General features: G+C 40.4%; 1 protein-coding gene across 2 annotated transcripts in view; it reads right to left on the reverse strand.

The window, feature by feature from the left end:
• Positions 1 to 1,399: 1,399 nt before the first annotated feature.
• The window catches only part of EIF4B (eukaryotic translation initiation factor 4B), a 28,178-nt gene continuing 6,746 nt past the window's right edge, over positions 1,400 to 22,831 (reverse strand). The window contains exons 2-15 of one of the 2 annotated variants that reach the window (XM_045553913.1): positions 21,060 to 21,197; positions 18,964 to 19,172; positions 18,465 to 18,581; positions 16,435 to 16,489; positions 15,648 to 15,782; positions 11,579 to 11,716; positions 11,316 to 11,489; positions 7,918 to 8,146; positions 7,189 to 7,301; positions 5,350 to 5,563; positions 4,952 to 5,007; positions 4,297 to 4,402; positions 3,928 to 4,000; positions 1,400 to 3,539 (exon numbers count right to left, since the gene is read on the reverse strand). In XM_045553913.1, coding sequence (XP_045409869.1) covers positions 3,459 to 3,539; positions 3,928 to 4,000; positions 4,297 to 4,402; positions 4,952 to 5,007; positions 5,350 to 5,563; positions 7,189 to 7,301; positions 7,918 to 8,146; positions 11,316 to 11,489; positions 11,579 to 11,716; positions 15,648 to 15,782; positions 16,435 to 16,489; positions 18,465 to 18,581; positions 18,964 to 19,172; positions 21,060 to 21,197 — 1,838 coding nt within the window. In that variant the 3' untranslated portion in view covers positions 1,400 to 3,458. The remainder of the gene's footprint in view (positions 3,540 to 3,927; positions 4,001 to 4,296; positions 4,403 to 4,951; positions 5,008 to 5,349; positions 5,564 to 7,188; positions 7,302 to 7,917; positions 8,147 to 11,315; positions 11,490 to 11,578; positions 11,717 to 15,647; positions 15,783 to 16,434; positions 16,490 to 18,464; positions 18,582 to 18,963; positions 19,173 to 21,059; positions 21,198 to 22,831) is intronic. The other variant, XM_045553914.1, reaches the window with a different exon arrangement.

Below are 22,831 nucleotides of genomic sequence, written 5' to 3' on the forward strand. Positions count from 1 at the left end.
CAACTAACTTAAAAAGTCAGCCCTTGTGAAATAGGATACTGCACCTACACTCCTCCCCTATTTTCTCAAGATTTGCACAGGTTGGCAATGAGTGCCTACTAGTCCTGGGCCCATTTCTGCAGCTGGGCTTCTGGGAGGGTCCACAGGTACTTATAACCGAGGATGTGGCCATACCAAAGCCCAGGCGTTGATTTTAGAGTGCCCTTTTGGGACATAGTACAGGGAGTTCCTTCCTCCCTACTGTTTCTGTGCACAACCAACATAAACCTCTTTCAATAAGCCTTTCCTACTTTTATCTTCCTTCCTTCGATCATTTACCCAGACCTCCGTATTGCACAGCTAGGAGGGGTGACTAAGACCGATTCCTGCGGTGGAGCCTCAGAAAACATCACCTTGTAGGTTCCACGGGGAGCCTGGGCAGCAGGGACACCAAACGCCACATTTAAAGCATTTCACATTGTAAGCTCACCGTGCCTCTTACCCCTCAACTTAGCCAATTTTGGAGAACAGAGTTAACGCACCAGGAAACTAGAAGAGCAATACAGTAATCGGCTTGGGAAAGCCACTGTGTAACTGCTCCCATCTACCTCCCACTCCCTTCCTCTTGGCTCTTAAGTCTACCAAATTGTTGACTGAGGTTTCTTGGGCTCCTTTTCATGCTCCACCCCCTTGTGACCTTAGGGATTCTTTGCCACTGTCCTAACCCCTTTCCTGTCTTGCAACAATGACCAGTCTGTCCCTAGCTGTTTGGAAAATTCCCACTAGGTCTGACGTATGATTAAGAAAAAGTTGCCTTCGTTGTGGCTACCCAGACCAGCCTGCCACCAAGATCTCCTGCCCACCAGTGACTCAGGAGAGCAGCGTCTCTCTGGATTACCTAAGTGAGATGAGGTTGGGGCATTTATGGAGGCACTGCCTCAAGGATGTGAGGATTTATTTCGAGTTCCCACATCTTATGATTAAAATAAACAATACAGAAAATGGACTGCAGGCAAGTTCAAGTGATAGAAGTCAACACCAGGCAAAAAATGCTGAAGGGAGAGCTAAGCTGCAAACCCCACCTTGGGAGTTCTTGGGCCTCAGTAAGCACTGAAATAGATCCCTTAAGTCAGGAGTCGTCTGTAATCCCAGCGACTGGGGAGACTGAAGTGGGGAGAATCCCTGGAGCCCAGGAGTTCAAAGTTGCAGCAAGCTACGATCACTCCAGCTTGCGTGACAGAGGGAAGACCTGGTTTCTGAAAGATTCCCTTGTAACCCCACCCTCTGATGTTGTACAACGTGGTATCCAATGCTGAATGAGAATGTCAGAGATGGTGGGGAAGGAGGGGCAGGCTGTTAATTGGGAGTCCAATAAAAAGCACTGAACTAGAGTGTATGTCAAAGAATTTCAGCATTAAAATGAACTTTAAAGATCAGATTTATTTGGAGAAAACAAAAAACCCACAACCCAAAGGATGGGATTTTACATCTCAAGACATCTCCCAGGTATTAAGTCTACAGATTACAAATCATTTTCATAGAAGATATTTTTGTACAAATTTTACATGTATTCAGGAGCGGGACATAAATCAATCCCTGTTTGTTTTAATGGGGGGGGGGCAAGGTTGGGGATTGGGAACACCAGATTTTTTGGATACAACTATTTGGAAGGGGAGTAGACATGAAGAGGGCAAACCCTAGCTTTTCATTATCTACAATCCAATCAATGGTTTCTTATTTAAAAAAAAAAAACCCTTTCAACCTTGGGTATCTCTCTTTAAAAGCCCACTTCCTAGCTACTAGCCAATTCATGTCAATTATGTAAAGCTAATTCACTTGGTGTACCTTTTGTCCACTTGGTAAATTATTCCTTATGCCCACTGCTGCAGCACACATAAACCCACACCTCTGCATGGCTGGACAGTCTAACCTAGGACTGATGGGGAAAGGGCTTGCAAACAAGAGACCAAGGTGTCATTTCTGCAGGTACTAATATTATATTGCCCATGATGGGGAAGGATACCATCTACCCAGCTGACCCCTACAAAGTTGCACATAGAAGCAGGCAAGTTTAGCTACTGTGTTGCAAGAGAAACCAGGACTTTGTTAAGCAGGGGTCTCCATTACCATTTACTCTTAAGGGAAGCTTAAAAAAACAAAACAAAAAACCCACACACACACACACACACACTCTAGGCCACATTATAAATCCAAGCACTGGTGTGGGATTTTGGTGGAGAGAAAGAAATTTGGGGGTGGGGGTGGAAAACAAAACCCAATCGTGGTTGTAAGAAAGGCTCCCAATTTAACTGTCCCTAATTTATCCACCTTTATTTACCACCCAAGACCATCAATTCTAGAGTATTTTGATCTGTAAAAGGGGTCAAAGCAGCCAGGAGCAGGCATGGATGGAGGGAAGGAGAGTCAAAATACATCAAGGAACCAATTTGCTAGAGAAAAGCATTGATTCCTCCTCGCACAGCTCCCAGTGGCTGAGATATAAAATGCCCTAGATAATAGGTATGTGACTTAGAGACTGCTTTTTGGGAGGTAAGAGTACCATGAACTTAAGACAATGACAAGAATCTAAATTTTTAAAGCTTCAAGGTTTCAACAGAATGTGGATATATTTGGACTTTCAAAAAGGACAGTGTTTGGAAAGGGCAAAACCAGGACACATAAGACTGGGAATTCCCAAGACCCCAAAGTGCTTCCTGCTCCAGGAAATAACCATTCATGTGTTTATTGGAGTTCACACTATTCTCCCCTATAAGCTGGTGCAAAAAATGATTCATCACCTCCCAAAAGCTTCTTTTCAAACCACGATTTTCCCATTTATTTTGGTCCCAAGCAGTCCTATTCTTTAGTGGCCTATAACTCACTCCCAACTACCCCCCTGGGGGGTAAAAAATGAAGGAATTCCCCCTAGGCTGGCCCCGATAACTCAGAATTAAATAAGAGGAGGGGCTAGCAGCCTCCTGGAGACTAAAACAATTTGAGAGGCTAAATCTACCTTTCCAGGGATGGAAAATTTATTCAGATAATGTTCGAGAATTCATATATGCCACAACAGGATAAGAAGAATTAAAAGGTGGAAATCTCACACTCTTCCTTGTACCTCCCCTACTGCCCAAATTCCAGACATCATATCACTGTCATTACATTTCTGCTAAATGGAGTCCCCCAGGCACTAATCACACAGGCAACTGCATGGTGTCATAAAAAACGTACCACAACTTTTCCATTAAAAAAGCTGTAGTCTCTTTCTCTCTGGCTACATTGGCGATTCTCCAGTTACTTCAATACTTTAAAGGCTGCAGCAGCATGCAAAAGAATTTCATTTCATTTTTTAAAAAAAAGTTAAGAAAGGTTTCCAGGAGATGGTGAGTTTTATTTTGTCTTGTCTGGATAGAGGTTTGATTTGCTCTCGAATGTTCCAGGGCGGAGAGAGACTAGGCAAAAGCACAGGATGTCGAGGTCTATTCGGTGTAATCTTCTCCCTCGTTTTCATCTTCACCATCAACAGAGAGAGCAGCATACTTGCTTGCAGAACTGAACTTCTGTAACATATTAGAGTAAAAAGATATTGAAGGCCTTGAATTACGACATCAAAACCCAAGAAACAGGATACTCATACTTTGGCAAGTAGGGGATGATAGTCCAGACTACACCAGCTTGCTTGCTCATTAGCATCTTCCACTGGAGAGCAGCGCGGGAAAGACGGTCAGAGGCACGTGTGACCTCACCGTAGTCATGTAACACCTTTACCTTGCAGAAGGGAGGAGTGCGGAGAAAGATGGAAATGGGGGAAAAACTAATCTAAATTTCCTCCACTATTCTGCATAAACACCAATGCCTTATTTCCAACCACTCTGTAGCCTCAAATGTGAAGAAGTTTGATGGCAAAAATGAGCTAAGACAAGTTGCAAGCAAGCCTTTAACACTTACGGAGGCTGGATTTTCCTCAGGTTTCTTTGGCTCAGGTGCAGATCTGGAGTCTTGATCCTTTTTGCCGTCTTTCCTGCAGAGATGTAAGCATAAAACCACATCCTTAGGAGAGGACTCTCCGGCACACAGGTGCATGCACATAGTTGTAAGGCACTGGACAGGCACCTCCAGTCGACAGTTCTTGCTATCTGGACAACGTATTATTTCTAGATTCTCAGAATCATAACCGTCTATATTGGTTGACTTTAGTTTGTTCACAATGAGAGATTGGGCAGTGCTTGGAGAAGCAAGAACAACTTCATTACAAAGCCATGTGCCTCTAACACCAGAGGAAAGATTTACAAATGATGAGAGAGAGAATGTGCATACCTATCTGACTCCTTCCAGTGGTCTTTGTTCCCTCCATCTCCTGGACCACGGCTGGAGTTCCCAGTTTGGCCTTTTGGGACACTCATCCCATCTACTTTATTTTCATCTGCTCGAGCAGTAACATAAAAAACAAATCAAAGGCAAGTAAAATAATCACTCGCTCTCCTAGATTTCCTTTAAGCTGAAGATAACTGTGCCCATATGTACTGAGGGAAATTAAACCTCACCCCAACCCACACTTCCTTCTGAAAGCCTTTATTTCCACGTCCTCTATATCACACACACACACAAAAACCAAACAAGATCCACTAAAAAGTTCCACTGTAAGGTTACGCCATCATGAAAAGCTAGCTGGAAATAAGGACTATGACGCTCTGCTGTGACCTTGGCCTTGCTGATGGTGACATTTCTAATCTGGACTGAACATGTTAATTTCCTTCCGATTTTTTTTTCTCCCCCTTTCAAAGAAATGTTCTACCGGGAAAGGGAGGGCTTCAAGCTTTCTCCAAAGAGGTCACTCCTGCCCCCTACTGGCAAGAAAAGGTAGATAATCCAAGAACCTTAAACACAAAATCAGCTGTAAGATACATTGCAGTTCAAAATTTAATTCTGGAAGCCTTTTTATTTAGGCCCATTTCCCTTAGTATGCTCTCACCTCTCCTTGCTGGTCCTTCCTCAGACGGCTGAGCTGGAGCTGGTTTCCCCCCACCACTACAAGGAAACATGCAATCACATTCATCAGTTGTTTCAGGGAGAGAACAGGTAAAGAAACCTTTAATCATCCTTTACATGCAGTAAGCTTTACAGAAAACAAAAAACCTCCCACCACATAACATTATAGAACATTAAAATACAGGAATGACAACAATGAAAGCAATAACATGAACATTCATGGACTCCAGAAAACTGAACAACTGGCTCTGAGAAGCCAGCTCCAGCACACTTAGGACAGAATAACTTAGAAGGCCAACATCCCACTGGGTATTTTCCACCATTATATCACAATATTGAAGGTTCTGTGGCTAACCAACTGCTGTTTCCAGGCCGACTCACCTTGTAGGGGATTGCTGCTCTGTGTCTGAGCTCTGAGATCGAGCAGGAGGGTTAGAACTTCGCTTCACCCAAGCATTCTCCTTTGGTGGAGGGGCTGGCATTACCTTTAAGGGCTGATCAGGTTTGGGAGGCTTAGAAGTTGGAGAGTGACAGTCTTCCTCCTTATTAAGTGTTTCATTTTCTAGAGACTTCTCACTCTCTCTCCTTCGCACATCTGTGAAGCCAGAGTGGAAAGATCAAATTATTGGGGGGCAGGGGAAGGGGGTTGGGAAGGCTTATCATACATCATCTACCAAGATTTCAACAGAGTGAAAAATGGTCCACCATCCAAATTTACTGCTTTCCATCGTACATTCTTAAATGAAGGCCCTAATTTGGCTTCCAATAGATGAAATAATTATCCCTAACATAGTGGTTTCTAAATGTCATCTTGAAAGCAATGTTTTACTGATGCATACAGAAATAGGGATAATAATAATTATGTATAGATCTTAAAGGATAGCCAGCCATCCGACCTTTTTAGGCATAAGTAAGTGTCCTTTAATGCAAGATTACAGCCTTTCTACATTTTCTATGTTAAAATGTTCTGACCTGGAGAATAGTATGTATATGTATGTGTAAAGGGGCCCTATGATGAAAACCCCAAACTCCAGTAACCACTGCTCAACTCTAGCTTAGAATAGAAGCTCAACACAAACACACACACAGGCTGTGATATAATCACATTTATGAAAAAGAGAACATATACTTTTTTTAAAAAGCAATTAATTGTCTCCTTAAAACTAGAAGCCTGTTTTGTCATATTCTTTCTACATTTATTTATTTCTTTATTTATTTTAAGACAGAGTCTCACTTTGTTGCCCGGGCTAGAGTGAGTGCCGTGGCATCAGCCTAGCTCACAGCAACCTCAAACTCCTGGGCTTAAACGATCCTACTGCCTCAACCTCCCGAGTAGCTGGGACTACAGGCATGTGCCACCATGCCCGGCTAATTTTTTCTATATATATTTTTTAGTTGGCCAGATAATTTCTTTCTATTTTTAGTAGAGATGGGGTCTCGCTCTTGCTCAGGCTGGTCTCGAACTCCTGAGCTCAAGCAATCCACCCGCCTCGGCCTCCCAGAGTGCTAGGATTACAGGTGTGAGCCACCGCACCCGGCTCTTTGTACATTTTAAGTGCAAACTCTATAGAAATAGGTACACAAATTACCTAGCCACAAAAAAGGGGCATTACATCCTGTTACTAAGAGACTACTCTAGTGTGAATTAATTTCCAGAAAACTCCTACAACACTTGGATGAATTTCTAAATCACTTCAGCCTTCAGCCGTGTTTTGAAATGCTTAAGCACAAATCAATTTAGAGGTGGGAGTAAAGACCTTAAAAAACCACAGTAAGGGAAGGGAGGTGTTATAATTGAATCACTTAGGTTCCAAAAACACTACAAGTGCTTACGATCAACCAGTAATTAGGAAGAATTAAGACCAAAATAACATGGCTTGAGAACACTGCTCTGGTTCTAATATACAACATCAAAACTGGCTGGCCCTGCCTCACACAGAACATCAGCCTATGACTATGGTGAATAAACAAAGCTCTAAGATGTCAAGACATAAATGAAGGGACAAATCTAACGGTCAAGTATACTCTTTAGTGGCAGATTATTAAAAACATCATCTAAACCTATTCTGGTGCCCATTCCTTAGATCTTTTGGAGATGTGCAATGCCAATCAGTCCATGCTAACCCAAATAGAGTTCATGACTGAATGTAATACTGCAAAAGTCTGTGCATAATTTGGTTATGGACAATTTATGGAAAACAGCAATAACATGATACCCACCCTGGTCTGACTTACTTCTGCCAGATGTGGCTGAGGTTCCAGTCTGCGATGACTCACTTCCTGTCCTTGACCGTTCCCGTTCCTGAGTTTCTTCACTTCGCCAGCTTGGGTGTCTGTACAAAAGAGATTAAACAACATACACTATGTCTGGTTCAGTGAAGGCCACCTTGGACCCATGCTAACCTCTCATGAACCATCACTTATTGACATTTTAGCACACTTACTTTATCTATGGGTGTGTGTGTGTATATATTTATCTTTTCCTCGAACTATTTGAAAGCTGCAACTAAGACACACTTTGGCTCAGAATACTTCACCAAGAATCAGCTAATAAGGTTAAGATCATTCTCCTACATAGTCTACAGTATCACCCCCTCTTACTATTAACACAATTCTACAAGCCATTCATAACTAGGCCTAGTTTTTCAAAATGATTATTTATTATAGGTCTCTCCCCTATTATATACAATGCCACCTCTTCATGGTAAAGACTTTGTAATGGACATTCTGTGAAACTGTCCCATACACTGTAGATTGCCTAATATTCCCAGCCGACTAAATGCTAATCAGTGACAACCAATAATAACCACACAAATTTCCCAAATGCCCGTGGGGATATAATGCCCCCATTAAGAACCACTGGCTACCTGGGCATGGTCTTGGGGCGGGGGTGGGGGGGAGAACCACTGGATTCACAGATGGGAAATCCATCACTGAAGACAACCGTACCTCTCCCGAGGCCGTCGTTCTAGTTTTGGCTCATCCAGCTGACGCTGCAATTTCTCCTGCTCCTTTTGTAGTCGTTCTTCTACTTCTCTTTCTCTAGCAGCTGTGTCAACGGGCTTTGCCCCTCCAAAGATAGAAGCCGCTCGACTGGACTGGGAGGTGCTAGCAGAGGAATCATCTTCCTTAGGAGTACTCCGAGGCTTTAGATTCAGTTTGGGTCTTTGGGGGGGACCTAAGTTAAATGAAACTCTAAGTAATAGTTTTCCAAATCATCAGAAGCTGATGGCTGAGAGCCAGATTCCCAGACATAGGAAATGCTGTATGGGATTTAGGTTAGTGGCCTAGCCAATCCAGCAGAGAAGGTAGATGGGAGATCATTAGAGGATGGGTAGCTTAAATAAACAAATCCAATTACTCTTTCCTCTACCACATCCACAATGTAGTACCAGACCATGGCAAAGACTAAATATAGTAAAAATTTAAATGGTAAATTAATCATTTATTATGATTATTTTAACCTGGGAAGAAATTTTCGACCATGATTAAACTATTGGATGAAAGTATCTTATTCAAAAATCTGGTCTGGTAGATAGTTGTCTTCAGTAGGTTAAGAGGTTGTAACAATATGATAGGGAAGATTCTAGTTCTTGTATTCTTGTCTCTGTATATAATATAAATTTGACATGTGATTCATAGGGCAGAGCATGCAACACTGAACATATGAATATAAACTCTAAGGGAGTCCGATCTCTTCCTTGATCCAAGTTGTCAGAACACTTTCAATATAAACCTAAGTGTTTTAAGGAAATTATAATTCTGAAAATTGTTGCTTATACTAAATATTTTAGACATACAGAAGATATAACAAATACAAAGAGAGCCCATGGATACAACCACCTGGCTTAAGTAATGCTACCCTACGTAAGAGCTAATGCCTCCTGATGACATGCCCAGCTGTGCTCTGTCTGCTCACAAAAACTAGATGTGGACTGTTTATCTGCCCACACATGACAACTTTCACTATAACTGTACATATCTGCAAAGAGGGTATTGTTTAGCAAGATTTACATTTTCTATAATGGCTTTAAGCTGATATTATATAGCTTCTGAGACTACTCCCACCTCAGCCTCCTGAGTAGCTAGGAGTACAGGCACACACCATGGTACTTGGCTAACATTTTTAATCTGTGTAACTTTATGAAGGGGCCACTATTTCACTTTTATAAGATAAAACCGGTGCTCAGAAAGGGTAGTTTTCTTAAGATACAAAGCTAATAGTGGGTGGACCAGAAAATGAAATCCGTATTACTGGAAATCCATATTACTGAAGCAACTCTATTGGGAGCACTATAGTACACAATGTCTCCACCTTCTTTTATGTCCACTTAAATACAGAGCCAATAATTTTACCAAGCAGCTGTATGTTAGATACTGTGCTAAGCCAGAAATAAGATGGTTTCCCCCTGCCCTACAAGGAGCCCAATTTAGTAGGAGAGCTAGAGTAAAAAAAAAGAATACAGTATGCTAAGTTCTACAAGGCAGATTTATCCATATGAAAGATGAGGACTGTGTCTGGGGAAGCCTGCAGAGTGGTAACAATTGAGCAATCTTGAATGCTGAGCATGTATCCCACAGGTAGATGCAGAAGGGATGGGAGATAATGCTAAGAAGTAAACTGCAGGCAAACAGTGAAGGCCCCTGCATGTCAGAAATATAGACACAGGGTTATCTTTCAGGCCATGGGGAGACTAGAAAGCTCTAAAGGAGGGCATAGTCCAATTAGATTTTGTTCCAGAGAGACAACTGGGACTAGTGTGAAGAATGGAGTGAGGCAGGGAAATCTATTAGGAGACAATTGCCAGTAATATGGGTACAGCAATGAGGCCTGAGCAAAGGCAGCAGCAGTGGCTTAGGACAAGTGGGAGCTGGTGGTAAGATGAACAGGAGAAAAAATAAGGTGTACAGCTATTGGGGAAGGTGAGAGAGGAAAAGGTCAGAAGTCAAGGAGGACCTGAAGCCCACATCAAGCCTCCACTTTTCTCACTTGTAAACTGGAGATAACTTTACCTACACCACACAGAATTCTAAGGATTAAATAATGCAAGCACTCAGCTTACTACTGGTACGGAGTAAATGCTCAATAAATAATGTTAGCTAGTAGTTTTAAGATTCTTGAGAAAACAGATAATAACTTAAGAATGAATTAAAATTTATAATAAAAACCAAAACGTTAAACTTTTTGGTTTTGTTTTTGTTTGAGGAAGGAGGAAAGACTTTACTGCAGTACAACTTGCATATAATGCTGATGAATTCTGTCACCTCGTTGTGTTTTACTAGCTGTCCAGGTCTATCTTCCCTTCCGAGGAATTATGCAAAATAATGGATATAAAACCCTTGGCACAAAATTCAAGACTAATACAGGGATGTGAAATAAAAGAAAAAAAATTCTGGGCCAGGTATCTTAACCTTTTTAATGATATCACAAAATTTAGAAAACAAATTGTGGTCATTTATTAGTAATTTCTTATAAGTCAGATCTGTAATAGTGCATGTTTCATATGTTCTAGTATTAGAGGCATAGTTTTAGAACAGGTACACTGAAATCTCACAATTAATGAACCAATTATTGTGATATAAGGGCACTGAAATCAGCAACAACTGGTCTTTAACCCCATAGTATCAATTACTGGCCGTGGAACTGTGTTTAATCTGAGTTCCTTAACTTGAAAAACGGGGCTAACATCACTTATTTTAAATGTAATTTATTCAATGAGATCATGCCATGAGACAGGCAAATTTTTTTTTCCGGCCGTGAGCAGTGGCTCACGCCTATAATCCTAGCACTCTGGGAGGCCGAGGTGGGAGGATCGCTCAAGGTCAGGAGTTTGAGACCAGCCTGAGCAAGAGTAAGACCCTGTTTCTACTAAAAATAGAAAGAAATTATATGGACAAAAAAAAAAATATATATATATATAAATAAAAAATTAGCTGGGCATGGTGGCGCATGCTTGTAGTCCCAGGTACTTGGGCGGCTGAGGCAAAAGGATTGCTTGAGCCCAGGAGTTTGAGGTTGCTGTGAGCTAGGCTGATGCCATGGCACTCTAGCCTAGGCAACAGAGCGAGACTCTGTCTCAAAAAAAAAAAAAAAAAATTCCATTTCTACTGTTTATTCAATAAATTTCAACTGAAAAATCTACATGCTAGCATATAAGGTGAAAAGAACTATACTCTGATTTACTTCTATTAAAGTCATTCTTAGCCAATGCTCCTTCGACTATGCTCTGCTATTTCTTTACAATGTGAAAATTATACCCAATTCAGGGGTTTGAAACAAAACTGCAAATCTTCCATGGTTTTCCCAGTGTTTGCTCCATTAAAGTAAAGCAAAAGAAAAGGATTACCTCTATCATCACGTCTATAATCATCCCGAGAGTAATCATCTCTGGAGCTCCATGATCTGTCATCCCGTCTGTCGTATCGGTCTTCATAGCGGTCCCCGCCTCCTCTGTAGTCATCATCTCTGCGGTACCCACTACCAAATGCTCTTCTGCCACTGCCTATCCTGGAATCATAGCCTGTAAACATACCCCCAACTGCAATCACCACACTGAATGGAATTAAAGGAGTTTGTTAAAGAAAGCAACTTAATTGCCTTTTATAATACCTCTATCGTAGTCTCTGCTACCTCGGTCATCATAGCGATCCCGGCCCCCATATCGATCCATGTCCCGGCGTGGGCCATCACGATACCCGTCCCGATACCCATCACGATACCGATCTGAATCATAACGATCTCGATACTCTACAGAAAAAAGAGACAGGTAACATTACTGTCTTTTCTTTGACACCATTAATAGAAAGAAACATGGTAACCCATTAGATCAATTTAGTATCAGGAGTTCCTATTCACTACTATCTCAGTGTTTATATAAATGAATCATTTTTTCCCAAGTGAAATTATTTATGTTGAGTTACTTATTTTTCACTATTTATCTGATTTCTTTAAAAAATTTCCCTGGTGAAATAAATGCTGCTGGGCTAGCAATTTTGGGAGGAATATATAATCTCTATATATTCCATAATGAATTTCCAGAAGGATAACAATTTAAATACCAAAAAATGTGAGCACAAAACACTATAAGAATATAGTTGGAATCTTCTGTGCTTGATACCAAAGAACTAAAGACCACTTTAAAAAGTTTAGTATGAAGAAATACATGTACCACCAATGTGAAAGGCAAACGAAATGCGAAAAATATATGCAATGTATGACTAAGGGTTAATTAACTGTCTGTTACGTAAGTAAAAGAAACTAGAACTAATAGGACATCATTTTCTATCACCAAAAAGGCAAAGATTAGAATAAATGATAACATCTAGTGTTGGCAAAGTTTAGGCGCATAAGTCAGTCCCTGTATTGCTGATCAGAGTTTAAAATAGTACAAACACTCTGAAAAATTATATTAGAACTATACATTAAAAGGTTTAAACTTGGCCAGGCATGGTGGCTCAATCCTGTAATCCTAGCAGTTTGGAAGGCTGAGGCAGGAAAATTGCTTGGGCCCAGGAGTTTGAGGTTGCAGTGAGCTATGATGACTGCACTCTAGAGCTAGGGCAACAAAGTGAGACTCTGTCTCAATTAAAAAAAAAAAGTTTAAAATCATGTATACCCTCCTCTGGGCCAACAACTTAATTTTTAGGAATTTATCCTAAGGAAATAACTGGACCTATGATAAATACAAATGTACAAGGACATTCACTGCAATGTTTATGTTACAAACTGTATTTTACACACATATGTATGATATCAGAAGCCCCCTAAATACCAGAAATTTGTATAAGAAAAGGAGTGGCTCAGGTGCAAACTGAGAATAATGAAGTCATTTATAAACGGTGTAGCTGCTATTTAGGTCCAGCTGACTGTTGCTAGATCTTCCAATTTTCTAGGAGAAGTTGGAAACCCAAATTTTTATTCAATTTCTAAATATGAACCAATTTAAAAAACCTACAAACGTTTTGAACGCTAATTATGTGTGTAGGCCAAACAGATCTTCTGTTTGTGACTGCTGCCTTTTAAACAATGATTTCATTTTGGAAACCATATCATTTTTTCTGTGACCAGACACAACATTCCCTGGCATTTTAAACTTTATATAAATTAAAGGACATGCTAATGTCAGTAAAATCATTATGTACACGAAATAATCTAACACAAAAAACAAAAATCAGCCATGTGTTTATTTTGAAATGTTTTTAATTTCTAGAAAGGCAGATGAACTCTGTACTTATTAAAATCATAGTAAGTACTCCCTGAAAAAACAGATTTATAGTGAGGAAAAGCAGCACAATGGTACGCTATTACTGAAATTTTATGGTAATATTTAGTATAATACCCCCCATCCCCAAGATTTCTTTTTTTGGCCTAATGCCCAGGATGGGAATCTCTGACTTCTTGGCATAGTCTGGGATCTTTAACTCAGGTTAACTAAGTTGATTTTGGGCAGCTTTGGATAACAACAGCACACTCACTCTTTCTTGTTATCCATCCTGCTTGCTCTAAATTCAAGGTTTCAGGTGAGAAAATAGTCATGTCCCTTGACTCAAAACAGGACCCTTGCTTGTTCTGATTGTCTGCTTTTTCTTTCAAGAGCCATTTCTTCCTGTTAACAATAGAATCTCTTGCATAAATGCTGAAGTACCTCTTCTCCTCAAGGCTTTGTTGGGTCACAAAGACATGAAAAGTCAGACAAAAACTTGCTGATTTATTCTTTCTGATTTGTGCCCCATTCTTCCTCCTTCTACATCTCATTAGGTTAAGGAGGACTCTCCTCTAACAGGAATTGTATTTCTGACTGCTTCCCCACTTATATTTGGTACGGAACTCACTAGGTTATCTCACAGAATTAAAATGTTCATAAACTGAAGTTGTTCTTTCCATTTATTTTTACTTAAATATTTCAAACACACAGAAATAAAGAAGCAATTATAGCAAACTTATGAACCCATTACTTAGGTTTAGTGGATGTCAGTATTTTGCCATGTTTATTTCAATTTTTTATTTAAAGGAAGTATGTTACAGATGTAGCAGGATTCTCCCAACCTCCATGTATAATCACGAGGGTGGTTACATTACCATGCAAGTATCTTTAAAATTTTACAACTTATGCATTAACAATATTCTTTTCTAATTTTTACACAAATTTGTCTTTCACCCTTAACAGGTTTTGAATTTTATCCCTGTTGTTACATGTATATTATGCTATAAAGGATTTCATTATATAGACAAACCACTACTTAACTCATTTACTCAACAGTAGGTTCTTTCCATTTTAAAAAACATTACAGCGTTGAGTCTTTTTTCATATATTTTAATAAAGTTGCATAATTTTCCTCATAAAGGTTTTACAAACCTTTTGTTACATTTAGGTGATGTTTGTAAAAGTTGTAATTAATTCATTCCTACTCCTATCCATGACATTCCCATTTTCCATCTAACCCCACCTGTACTATATTTTATTTATTCAGTCTCTTTCCCCATTGCAATAATGTATTTTCAATGAGGAGGACTTTTTATCTATCTTTATCTTTGTTCACTGCTACATCATAAGCCCAGACAGTGTCTTGTACACTGTAGACACTCAGTATTTATTTATTTATTTTTGTGAGGCAGGGTCTCGCTCTGTTGCCCCAGTTAAAGTGCAGAGTTGTGTCATCATAGCTCACTGCAACCTCAAAACTCCAAGGCTCAAGTGATTCTCCTGCCTCAGCTTCCTGAGTAACTGAGACTATAGGTGCCTGCCACCATGCCCCGCTAATTCCCCCCCACTCCCATTTTTTGTAAAGACAGGGTCTTGCTCTTGCCCAGGTTGGTCTCAAACTCCTGGCCTCAAGCGATCCTCCCGCCTTGGCCTCCCAAAGTGGTTAGATCACAGGCCTGAGCCACCGTGCCCGGTCTATTGTATTTCTTTATAAACAATTATCTCCAGGCTGGGCGGGTGGCTCGTACCTGCAATCCTAGCTACTTGGGAGGCTGAGGCAGGAGAATCACTTGAGCCCAGGAGTTCAAGGTTGCTGTGAACGAGGCTGATGCCATGGCACTCTACTCAGGGCAGTGGAGTAAGACTCTGTTTCAAAAACAACCAATCAACCAACCAATTGTCTCCAAAGAAAGGGGAGAGAAATATCTCTCCTTTTAATTCTTTGGTCAGTTTTTTTAAAATTAAGAATTTAGGTCGGGCGCGGTGGCTCACGCCTATAATCCTAGCACTCTGGGGAGGCTGAGGCGGGCGGATCCTTTGAGCTCAGGAGTTCGAGACCAGCCTGAGCAAGAGTGAGACCCTGTCTCTACTAAAAAAAGAAAAATAGGAAAAAATTAGCTGGACAACTAAAATATATATAGAAAAAATTAGCCAGGCATGGTGGCACATGCCTGTAGTCCCAGCTACTCGGGAGGCTGAGGCAGGAGGATTGCTTGAGCCCAGGAGCTTGAGGTTGCTGTGAGCTAGGCTGACGCCACGGCACTGTGAGTGTCTGGACAACAGAGTGAGACTCTGTCTCAAAAAAAGAATTTACCAAATTCTTTTTCTCCATCTATCAATTCTTTTGAATATTTTCTACATATACTACTTTCTCCCCTTCTGTCTGTTAATGTGATCATATATGTAATACATCTGTCCTATTACTAAATAACTCCCAGAGCACAAAAGAAACTACCTTCATAAAAACGAACTTACTGTCTCCAAAGCTATCATCACCTCTTCTAGGCGGGTAGTCATCAAAGGTGTCTGTGGCAGGACGGGCTCTCCAGTCTGTATCTGTTTTGTCAGACTCCCGGTTTCTATCCCGGCCAAAAGAACGATCATCCCTGTCTAGAGTTGTATTAAAACAAACAAAGAAATATAAGTTAGCTCATAAAAACTTTGCCCAGTATTTCTCAAACACATAGAAACCCCCCCTCATTTTAACCATATTCTCTCTTACAGCACGTTGTTGTCATGAAGTTGCCCCAGGCTCTGTAAAGAACTCTCTACAAGCCAACCTCTTTTCCTCACATTTATTTCTATTGGTTTAATGCTTATTTCATATTCTGTATAGGCTAGGAGTCCCTGTAACATACATGAATTAGGTCTCTCTTGTGCCTAATGCTCTGCTAGGTAGTTAATATGTTTATTATATATTTTATATTTATCTAAATGGATCAGGGCTTTTCAATCTTGACACTTCTAATATTTTGGGCTGGATAATTCTTTGTTGTGGGTAGCGGGCAGTGCTGTCCTACCCATTTTAGATTAACTCCTGCATTCTACTGATTAGATGTCAGTAGTACTCCCTCTAGTTGTGACAACCCAAAATGTTCCGCAAAAACTGCCAAAAGTCCCATGGGGCAAAACTGGTTGAGAACTATTACTCTAGATTCAGGCGGGCCCATCACTACACCTCTATTAAAATTTTCTAGGAAAGGACACCTCTGCTTTGTCATCCTAGGATCATTACCAAACAAATTTCTACCAGTTTTCTTACCTTTATCCTGAGCTTGATCAGCAACGTCCACTCGAATTCTCCTGTTACCTAGAGACTGAGAGCACAAGACCATATTAACCAATCTTTTACCTCATTATGCACACACCCCTTGAGTGACCTTGAATGTGTGGGCACAGCAAAAGCACTGGGGGAAGGAAGATAAAAAAGACTTCCCACACTGTCTATCGGTTAAAATAAACGAAACCAGAAAAAGTTAATTCAATTAAAACCAAATAATAATAATAAAAAAGGACTATAATTTAACCAACACTCCAATTTATTGGCTAAAGAATCCTTTATAAAGATTTAAAAATGGGCCAGGCGCGGTGGCTCACGCCTGTAATCCTAGCACTTTGGAAGGCCAAGGTGGGAGGATCCTTTGAGCTCAAGAGTTCGAGACCAGCCTGAGCAAGAGCAAGACCCCGTCTCTACTAAAAATAGAAAGAAATTAGCTGGAGAACCAAAAATATATATATAAAAAAAATTAGCTGGGCATGGTGGCACATGCCTGTAGTCCCAGCTACTCGGAAGGCGGAGGCAGAAGGATTGTTTAAGCCCAGGAGTTTGAGGTTGCTGTGAGGAAGGCTGATGCCACGTCACTCTAGCCAGGGCAATAGAGCGAAACTCTAAAGACTTGAAAACCCTCTCCCCTCTTTGCCCTTCCTTTCGCTTGCCCTGCTGCGACAATGGTCCAGTCGTCATCTGTGGCGTGTGTACCATGCTCTATAACCTATTATCTTGCTCTTGCCCTATGATCCTATCTTTCTCCCCTCAATAAACCTCATTTTCATGTTTGCCTGAAAAAGACTTGAAAATGGAAATAGCCCCATGGAATTAAGCCTTAAATGAACATCAGGTCAGTTACCTCATTATTTTTATAAAGCCAAATTTTGCAGAACAGAAATAACTTTTTAACTATCCAAGGCAACTTGTCAAGTGTAATAAATTAAAATTAATTCCCTGACAATTAGCTAAAAAAAAGGTGTGTCTGGTCCTACAGTATTTATTCGAACATTTATAGAAGCCAGCTGCACTGGCACATTCCTGTAATCCCAGCTACTTGGGAGGCTGAGGCGGGGGGAGTGCTTCAGCCCAGGAGTATGAGTCCTGCCTGGGCAACATAGTGAGACTTCAACTCTCAAAAAAAATTTTACAGAGCCCCTATTATGCACCAGTAAAACTGTATAAAGTGTGCTCTGTGTGTAGCCTCAGATTCTTTCACTCAGTATTACCTCCGGATAAATTAGTTCCTCTAGGGAAACCCTCTGATTTCCCTTTCCCACAACATTATTTATATACTTCAAACCCAATTAATTCTACTGCTGATTTTTCCTCATTTCATAGTAGAATCTAAAGTTGAAGAAGCGGCCAGGCATGGTGGCTCATGCCTGTAATCCTAGCACTCTGGGGCGCCGAGGCGGGAGGATCATTTGAGCTCAGGAGTTCGAGACCAGCCTGAGCAAGAACGAGACCCCGTCTCTACCAAAAAAATAGAGAGAAATTAGCTAGACAACTAAAAATATACTTAAAAATTTAGCCAGGCATGGTGGCACATGCCTGTAGTCCCAGCGACTCAGGAGGCTGAGGCAGTTGGATTGCTCGAGCCCAGGAGTTTGAAGTTGCTGTGAGCTAGGCTGACGCTACAGCACTCTAGCCTGGGCAACAGAGCGCAATTAAAAAAAAAAAAAAAAAGTTCCCCGAAAATGAGATAATGCCTTTTAACACTGTCTATGAGTGAACTAATGTAAGATTTTATTTGAGACATGGTGTGTGGTGGGTTTCTGCCACAATTTTCCACTTACACAACTCCCTGAATTATTGGGGCCTACTGAGTTTGCTAAAGTGTGACTTGCTAGATGTTGGATGTTAAGTGATACATTGTTAAATAACCCAGGTCTTCCTTTGTAAACATTATGGGAGTCTTTGAAATAGCTGCTCACCCAAACTAAAAGATACCAGTTTGACTGATACAAAACATGAGATTTGCGAGCCTCCCGCCCCCCTCAACCCTCCACCCTTATTTTCTTTACCTCTTCATTGAGACTCAGGGCACTGAGCAGGGAATCCAGGTCCTCAAACTCAGCATAACCAAAACCTTTCAACCTCTCTGGATTGCTGGGTTCACGGGGTAACCGCACTGCACTGATCTGAAGAAGAAACAGAAGAAGTTTCCCAATGTTCTTGTTCATTTGCCTTTTTTTTTAAAACCACAAAAACATCCGTGTGTATGCAACGAATTTCTCTGAAGAATACACAAGAACCTGGTTGTCTCCGGGAAGAAAACTGATGCAAAGGGAGAGAAGAGAGACTTCGCTATATGCCCTATTATATACCTTTTGAATTTTGAACCATATGAATTTAACCCTAAAATAAAAACATGAATTCAGTGTATTCCTCTGAATACCTCTGACTTTGCTTCATTCTGTGTTACATTTCCAGTTGTTTTTTTAATTAAGAGCAACTGCCCATTCCACAATTAGTTTATGTTAGTCACTACCCTCAATAATTGCCTAAAAAACTTTTACTTACATTTAATCCTCTAAAGAATTCTTTAATCGATTCTTCTGTTACATCATAGGGCAGGTTCCCTAGAAAAGCAGTGTAGGGTGGCGATTTGGGAAGACGGCTCCGGTCGATATTGGGTTCCCGAGCAGCCCGTGGAGCGGTGGGAAGGATGGAACGGTCAATTGGAGGTGCCCTATACACATCATCATCATTACTGTGCCAAGTGGTTGAAACTAGGATAGAGGAGAAGAGATAAGAAATGAGGGGAGGCCGGGCGTGGTGGCTCACGCCTGTAATCCTAGCACTCTGGGAGGCAGAGGTGGGTGGATTGCTTGAGCTCAGGAGTTCGAGACCAGCCTGAGCAAGAGGGAGACCCCATCTCTGCTAAAAACAGAAAGAAATTATCTGGCCAACTAAAAAATATATATATATAAAAAATTAGCTGTGCATGGTGGCGCATGCCTGTAGCCCCAGCTACTCGGGAGGCTGAGGCAGGAGGATCGCTTAAGCCCAGGAGTTTGAGGTTGCTGTGAGGTAGGCTGATGCCACGGCACCCACTCTAGCCCGGGCTAGAGACCCTGTCTCAAAAAAAAAAAAAAAAAAAAAGAAATTAGGGGAAACCTCTCTTACTACTGTCCTAGAACAGAGGGCCCATGTTAACTGTGAAATATTAAACGCACTGTATCAGGAAAGCAACAGAACAAAAAAAGGTGGGAGTTTGGCGGTAAGGGTGCTTTACATTCCACCACAAAAGAAGTTGTAAAAGAGAAAATGCTTCTGAAATGTTAGGTACTTTATATTCATTATATCCCATCTTTGTAACAATCCTGTGAGTTTGTTCCCCATTCTACAGAAAAGGAAACTCAGATTTCAGACAGTAATTTGCCCAAGGTCACAGAGCACCAGAGCTAGGATTCAAACCCGGGTCCCTCTCACTCCGTTATGTGTTTAACCATTACTGACAACTCTTATATTCCTACCGTTGGTCTGGAGAGTTATTTTCTTCATAGTTTATTGTCCCTTAAAAAAAAGCCAAACAAAAATCTTTCCTTACAGTTCTGTCCATGAACTTGTATTTCAGATACCAACACTTACAGAAAGTACAACTTATAAAATTTCCTATTTTCAGGAATTATGAAAATAGGTCACAAAAGTATTCTTTCAGTCTGTAATAAAATTTTGTAGAAAAAAACGGTGACCAGATTTATATCATACTTGATAATTATAAAAAATAGCTCCTGATTATTCCTGGCACAGAGCTTCCTGGTATTATCCCTGAAGGCAGAGCTTGTCCAAGTGACACCCAATGACTCTTCTGTATTTTCCACTATAATTATTGTACCCATTGCTTTTCCTCATATCTTTTTTTTTTTTGGATAGGGTCTCAGTCTGTTGTCCAGACTAAAGCGCAGTGGCACAATCATAGCTCACTGCAACCTCGAATTGCTGGGCTCAAGAGATCCTCCTGCCTCAGCCTCCTGAGTAACTAGGAGTACAGGCAGGAGCCACCATGCCCAGCTAATTCTTATTTTTTATAGAGACAGGGTCTCACTTATTGCCCAGACTGGTCTCAAACTCCTGGCCTCAAGCAATCCTTCCCCATTTGGCCTCTGAAAGTACTGGGATTATAGGCATGAGCCACCACACCTGGCCCCTCACACCATTTTCATTTACCCAGGAACACCCTGACTTCATACCAATAACTATTAGAAATAATTATTCCTAGGCTCTGAGTAAGTACAGTTTGCAGATTATACTGCAGTTATCACTTTATGAGAATACCACAGAATTTGAGACTTAGAAGGAATTTAAAAAATAATCTACTCTTTACTTTTAAAATGGAGAAAATGATGCCTAAAAGGATGGTGACTTGAGAAAAGTCTGTTAATGCAAAGCGTGAACTAGCAAAGCTCCCCTGAATGACTTCAGTCCCTATCGCAAAGTAAAATAGCCTAAACCTCAGAATAACCATAAGATGACATAAAATACATAAGATTTCAGGTGTTACAAAATGACTAAATTCTTTTCAAATTACACATGATGTAAATTATTACAGACTAGCTTTTGTCTTGAAGATAATGAAAATTCCAAATATGACAACAAACAAAAGAAAAAATTACCATCTCCTTCCAGGTCATCTGTTTCATCAGCCCAGCTGACTGGTTTGGGGACATAGGTGCTTCCTCCACCAGTCCCCCCATCCTCAGCCAGAAAGTCTGTCAGGGAGATAGTCTTCCCCTTCTTATTCTTCTTTTTTGCTGTTTTAAGAAGGCAAAGGAAAGATTTATTAATACTTAGGTATTTACAGTACTGTATGATGCAATATTGTTAAATACACTGATAAAGCAACAAAAAGACCTATCAAAGGATTAGATTATGGCACTTTTATATTGAGGGGATACTGTGCACACAAACAAGGAGAAAGTACAATGTAATGACACAGAAAGAAGAATTCAATAGTAAGTGAAAAATTTAGAAGTTTCAGAATACATATTATGTGTAATATATGGAAAATGGTCTAGAGGCATGTTCAACAGTCTCTCTGGGGAGTATAACTGGTATGGAGGCAATCTTTTATTTTTTACTATGTCCACTTATTTATCACTTGAGATTTTTAATTTAGCAACTACTTTGGTTTTCTTTTTTTGGAGGCAGGGTCTTACTCTGTTGCCCAGCCTAGAGTGCAGTGGTGTCATTATGCCTCACTGCAACCTCAAACTATTGTTCTCAAGCAGAGAACTACTTTTGTTCAGTAACTACATTCATTGCTCCTTGGATACAAAAATAAATAAGACAAAATTCCTATCCCGTAACATATTCTGTATGGTACTTTTGAGGATTATTTGATACTTGCAAAATAACCATGTAAGCAAGGAATCATAACTATCAATTTACAGAGAAGGAAACAAGTCTCAGAAAGGTTAAATGAGACATCAGATGTCTCTAAAGTTATGGAGACGTTGGTTGGTTGAGCTAGAATTAAAACCCAGGTTTTTTATGCCAAGCCTAAGGGTCTTTCTATATACCACAGGGATCCCTGCCTCTAAGCAGCATATTATTAGTTCTATTGCAGGTTACCATACCAGGTAAAATGTACTCAATGTTATTTGAAAGCGTTTGGATGTTAAGACTCATATACTCTAGATTTCGCTTCCCTCTAGAAAAAATTTTATCTCCTTCCCTACCTTAATACTGCATATGAACATATGATACTACAAAGAAAATACAAGACGACCTTAACAACCCACATATTCAAATGTTTTCTGTGGTTATGAAATATCTAGTAATCTCCAAATGGCTCCATTTAGTGGACTGACGCTGGCTCTCTCTATGCAGTCCTCAGAACTTCTGAGATGCCACCAATCAAAAGCTCATTCAGAACAGAAGGGACTAAGTTCCAGTTCCAGTTCTAGAACTGACCCAATAGCAACCACTACATGATTAAAAAAGCAAATAGCTTTGTTGTAACAAAGATCAGCTCTATGGCTTTTATTAATCATGAATTATTCCTCCATGTTCCAATTCTCACCCAGTTTTTAATCTAAGAGGACTAAGTATCTATAACTTCATGCACACCACTCGCTTAAACTTAAGGTTGCTCTCTCATTTGGTATCTTTCTTTTAAAACTCAACTTTTGGGAAATAAAGGGGATGCATTTGCTATTAATGTTACACATAGTCTTCTGGACACAATAAGAACCTGAAGTATTATGGTTTCAATGTGCAAACCAGATGAACCTGGCTGCAAAAGCACAAATAAAAGATGGCCATGAATGTGACGTTTCCATATTTCTCTCAAGTGACTTAACACTAATTTGGCTCCAAAAACCACATTTACGATCAACCAGATCACTTTTTGAATCTATTCTATAGCTCTGAAAGAAAACAGTTA

This window comes from Lemur catta, chromosome 6 (genome assembly GCF_020740605.2).
Source record: "Lemur catta isolate mLemCat1 chromosome 6, mLemCat1.pri, whole genome shotgun sequence".
Classification (NCBI taxonomy): Eukaryota; Metazoa; Chordata; class Mammalia; order Primates; family Lemuridae; genus Lemur; species Lemur catta.